Source organism: Polyergus mexicanus, unplaced genomic scaffold (genome assembly GCF_030449975.1).
Source record: "Polyergus mexicanus isolate NDT 795.1 unplaced genomic scaffold, iyPolMexi1.0 SCAF_22, whole genome shotgun sequence".
Taxonomy (NCBI): Eukaryota; Metazoa; Arthropoda; class Insecta; order Hymenoptera; family Formicidae; genus Polyergus; species Polyergus mexicanus.
In genome coordinates this window covers 1,380,894-1,385,912 of record NW_027223342.1, presented here as the reverse complement: position 1 = coordinate 1,385,912, position 5,019 = coordinate 1,380,894, and the positions used below count along the sequence as shown (strand labels likewise).

Genomic DNA, 5,019 nt, shown 5'->3' with positions numbered 1-5,019 from the left:
ATATTGTATTATATATCTTAAATTCTCTAACAATAAGCTATCTGCTTTAAGAATTTTTTCAGTTATTCTTTATTCACCAAATTTTAGCTCAAATTACATTAACATTTTGTTTAGTTTTTATGACAAATTATTTGCGTTTTTCTTATATATCCTGGATTGTAACACTGGATTAGATTAAATTGTTAGTTACGAGAGAAAAATTCTTAACAAATGTTCGTAATTATCTAATCGAGAATTAATCCTTTATATCATCATCTTTTCTATCATAATAATTAATAATAAAGTAAAAATAAGCAATACGTATGGAAAAAGTCGAGGAAAATGGCGGAATGTAGAAAAATTTTTTGCGTATATGCTTATTATTACTATAAGATCTATCCTAATACATATATATATAAACATATTCCATACATATATATATAAACATATTCCATACATATTTATATTTATATATGGAATTTTATGTGTATATATGGATTTTTTTTCTTAGGTGTTTATGAGTTGTACATCGATCATTTGTGAAAATTGAGAGATGAATTATAAGAACAATTAATTTGTAGATAGTAATTTTTAAAGAAAATAAAAAGTTAAAATTCTTAAAATTTTAAATTTAAATGATTTTATTTGTATTATCTCTCTTGTCCATCATGTTCTCAATATCCTAGAACTTAAATTTGTGTAAATATTGGCGACAAGGTTGATCCTGAAGGCAGAGTTTTTTAGCCAGGGGCGAGTCCCGCATATCCTACCGGCTGATAGGAATGCATAATGCATTTTTTCCTTCCTACGCAAAAAAAAATCTGATAATTTTGCAGATTTCGAAGCTTTAAATTTCACGCTTTTTATGATTTAACTCTGCGCGACCTCTTTGCTTATTGTGTTATCCTGATACTTTTGCGGATTTTGAAGCATTAAATTTCCCGCTTTCTATAATTTAACTCTGTGCGACAGTTCTAATAAGACATTAACATAAATTATATACACACAATATACTCTCTCTTTCTCTATCTCTTTGGCATATAATACAGTTATATATATATATATATATATATATATATATATATATATATATATATATATATATTTATATACATCATGATATATATGTATATAATTATATTATATGCCAAAGAGATAGAGAAAGAGAGAGTATATTGTGTGTATATAATTTATGTTAATGTTTTATTTTATTAGAACTCTGTCGCACAGAGTTAAATTATAGAAAGCTGGAAATTTAATGCTTCAAAATCCGCAAAAGTATCAGGATAACACGATGAGCAAAGAGGTAGCAAAGAGGTCACTTATAGAAAACGGGAAATTTAATGCTTTAAAATCCGCAAAAGTATCAGGATAACACGATAAGCAAAGAGGTAACAAAGAGGTAAATTATAGAAAGTTCTTCACGTCTAACATATTCTTCGCTTACATCTCGTGTACCGTTAAAGATATCGATATTATTCAAGAAATACATTGTTCTACATGATCTCCGCTACATGGATTGACGCATTAGATTTTTAATATTAATAAGATGACGATTATTAAAGCGATAAAGCGAGGTGAAATCGCGACGCTTTTGCCGAAATCATTTGCGTCAGATACATTATTCGCTTTGATTTCGATTACCGTTAAAGATATCGATATTATTCAAGAAAGACATTGTTCTACATGATCTCCGCTACAAGAATTGACGCATTAGATTTATAAAATTAATAATATGACGATTATTAAAGCGATAAAGCGAGCCGAAATCGCGACGCTTTTGCCGAAATCGCGACGCTTCTGCCGAAATCATTTGCGTCAGATACATTATTCGCTTTCATTTCGATTACCGTTAAAGATATCGATATTATTCAAAAAAGACATTGTTCTACATGCTCTCCGCTACAAGGATTGACGTATTAGATTTTTAAAATTAATAAGATGACGATTATTATAGCGATAAAGCGAGGTGAAATCGCGACGCTTTTGCCGATATCATTTGCGTCAGATACATTATTCGCTTTGATTTCGATTACCGTTAAAAATATCGATATTATTCAAGAAAGACATTGTTCTACATGATCTCCGCTACAAGGATTGACGCATTAAAAAATTTTGAAATTAATAAGCTTACGATTATTAAAGGGATTAAGCTGGCGAAAATCGCGACGTCTTTTCCTGGGTCATTCGCGTCTAATAAATCTATCTCGTAAATCACAGTAATTTTTTAAGAAATTAACGCGTCGTTCGGAACTTTATTATATTATATTATTCAAGTTATAGCGTCTTTAATATTAATTTTTTCCTTAATAATTAATAATTTATTTTTTAACAATTATGACTTTTTTATTTTAAATTTTATCATATCTTTAATATTAAAATTAAGAATTCCCCCTTTTCATTTAAGAATATCTTTAATATCTTTAACTATGCCATGAAATATACATTGTTTATCTTATTAACTATTCAAAAAGTTACTCCATTTTATATATTTTCAATTATTGAAATAAATAATTTATTCATATATTTTTTAATTCTTTCATCTTCATATATCTCTACCATTAAAATAATTAATTTACTTAATTTTAGAATATTATTAACATACTCATCAATTAACCAAACCAGATGAATATTAATATTAATTTTTTTTTTAAATTTATTATGATTAATTTACATATTTATTTATAGGCTAATCTTATTTATTATTTCTCATTTTAAATTATTCTCTAGTTTTTTTTTTTTTAATAATTACTCCTATATTAATTTTAATTTAATATGCCTAATATATTATCTCTTAATCTATCTAGAATCCCTAAAATTCTTTTATTTTAATGTATACTTATACATTAATTTAATAAATATAACTATATTTTTATTTATTTTAAAATCTAAACTTTTTAATAATATTTATTATTTTAAATTTAATTTTATTAATTTTAAAAAATTACCATTATTAACATATTTTAGAATAATTATATCTTTAATAACTTTACTTATTTAAATTATTTTAAGATTTTAAGTTAATAAAAACTCTAAACCTCCAAAGTTTAATATATGATATATATTTTATATAATTCTTATATTTTAAATTATTATCTTTTAAAAAATTTCTTTAAATTTGCAATTTAATATTTTTATTTAAACTATAAAATAATTTATTAGTATTAGATAACAATTTTATAATTAATTAATTTAATGATAAAGTTATAAGTCACTTGGTAATAGTATCAAAAATTAGTTAGGAATAATAAGATTCTGTATAGAAAATAATTACAAGTCATACTTGTGACAAATAGAAAATCTCAGAGAAATACAATTAATAAATTAAAATTTAATACACGTACGTATATATATATATATATATATATATATATATATATATATATATATATATATATATAATTATATTATATGCCAAAGAGATAGAGAAAGAGAGAGTATATTGTATGTATATAATTTATGTTAATGTTTTATTTTATTAGAACTCTGTCGCACAGAGTTAAATTATAGAAAGCGAGAAATTTAATGCTTCAAAATCCGCAAAAGTATCAGGATAACACGATGAGCAAAGAGGTAGCAAAGAGGTCACTTATAGAAAGCGGAATATTTAATGCTTCAAAATCCGCAAAAGTATCAGGATAACACGTTAAGCAAAGAGGTAACAAAGAGGTAGCAAAATGGTAAATTATAGAAAGTTCTTCACGTCTAACATATTCTTCGCTTACATCTCGTCTACCGTTAAAAATATCGATATTATTCAAGAAATACATTGTTCTACATGATCTCCGCTACATGGATTGACGCATTAGATTTTTAAAATTAATAAGATGACGATTATTAAAGCGATAAAGCGAGCCGAAATCGCGACGCTTTTGCCGAAATCATTTGCGTCAGATACATTATTCGCTTTGATTTCGATTACCGTTAAAGATATCGATATTATTCAAAAAAGACATTATTCTACATAATCTCCGCTACAAGAATTGACGCATTAGATTTTTAAAATTAATAAGATGACGATTATTAAAGCGATAAAGCGAGGTAAAATCGCGACGCTTTTGCCGAAATCATTTGCGTCAGATACATTATTCGCTTTGATTTCGATTACCGTTAAAGATATCGATATTATTCAAGAAAGACATTATTCTACATAATCTCCGCTACAAGAATTGACGCATTAGATTTTTAAAATTAATAAGATGACGATTATTAAAGCGATAAAGCGAGCCGAAATCGCGACGCTTTTGCCGAAATCGCGACGCTTCTGCCGAAATCATTTGCGTCAGATACATTATTCGCTTTCATTTCGATTACCGTTAAAGATATCGATATTATTCAAAAAAGACATTGTTCTACATGCTCTCCGCTACAAGGATTGACGTATTAGATTTTTAAAATTAATAAGATGACGATTATTAAAGCGATAAAGCGAGTCGAAATCGCGACGCTTTTGCCGAAATCATTTGCGTCAGATACATTATTCGCTTTGATTTCGATTACCGTTAAAGATATCGATATTATTCAAAAAAGACATTGTTCTACATGCTCTCCGCTACAAGGATTGACGTATTAGATTTTTAAAATTAATAAGATGACGATTATTAAAGGGATAAGCTGGCGAAAATCGCGACGTCTTTTCCTGGGTCATTCGCGTCTAATGAATCTATTAATAATTAATATAATTTTTGCCTAATTTCTCTAATAAATTTATTATATTCATATAAATAAGTTATTTATTTTTATTAAGAATATTTATATTAATTTTATCATAATTAATCAATAATTTTTATAATTATAAATATTTTTTTAATTAATTAAATTTTTAAATATAATTCAAATTATTAAAATTTATAAATAAATTTATTTTTAATTAATATAATTAATAATCAATAATAAACATAAATTATTAAATTTTTTCAAAAAATTTTAAATTATAAAATATTTGTACTACTTACGATTTAATTTATTTAATATATATTCATTTAAACTAACTCACAGATTATCCCGTAAATTTAGTACTCTGCGTTGATACCACTGCTT

The 5,019-nt window shown here is 25.4% G+C and overlaps 1 protein-coding gene across 1 annotated transcript in view; it reads right to left on the bottom strand.

Moving 5' to 3' along the window:
* Positions 1-719: 719 nt before the first annotated feature.
* LOC138942447 (uncharacterized) overlaps positions 720-5,019 on the bottom strand; it is a 7,880-nt gene continuing 3,580 nt past the window's right edge. Inside the window, exon 4 of the mRNA XM_070312684.1 lies at positions 720-784. Coding sequence (XP_070168785.1) covers positions 720-784 — 65 coding nt within the window. The remainder of the gene's footprint in view (positions 785-5,019) is intronic.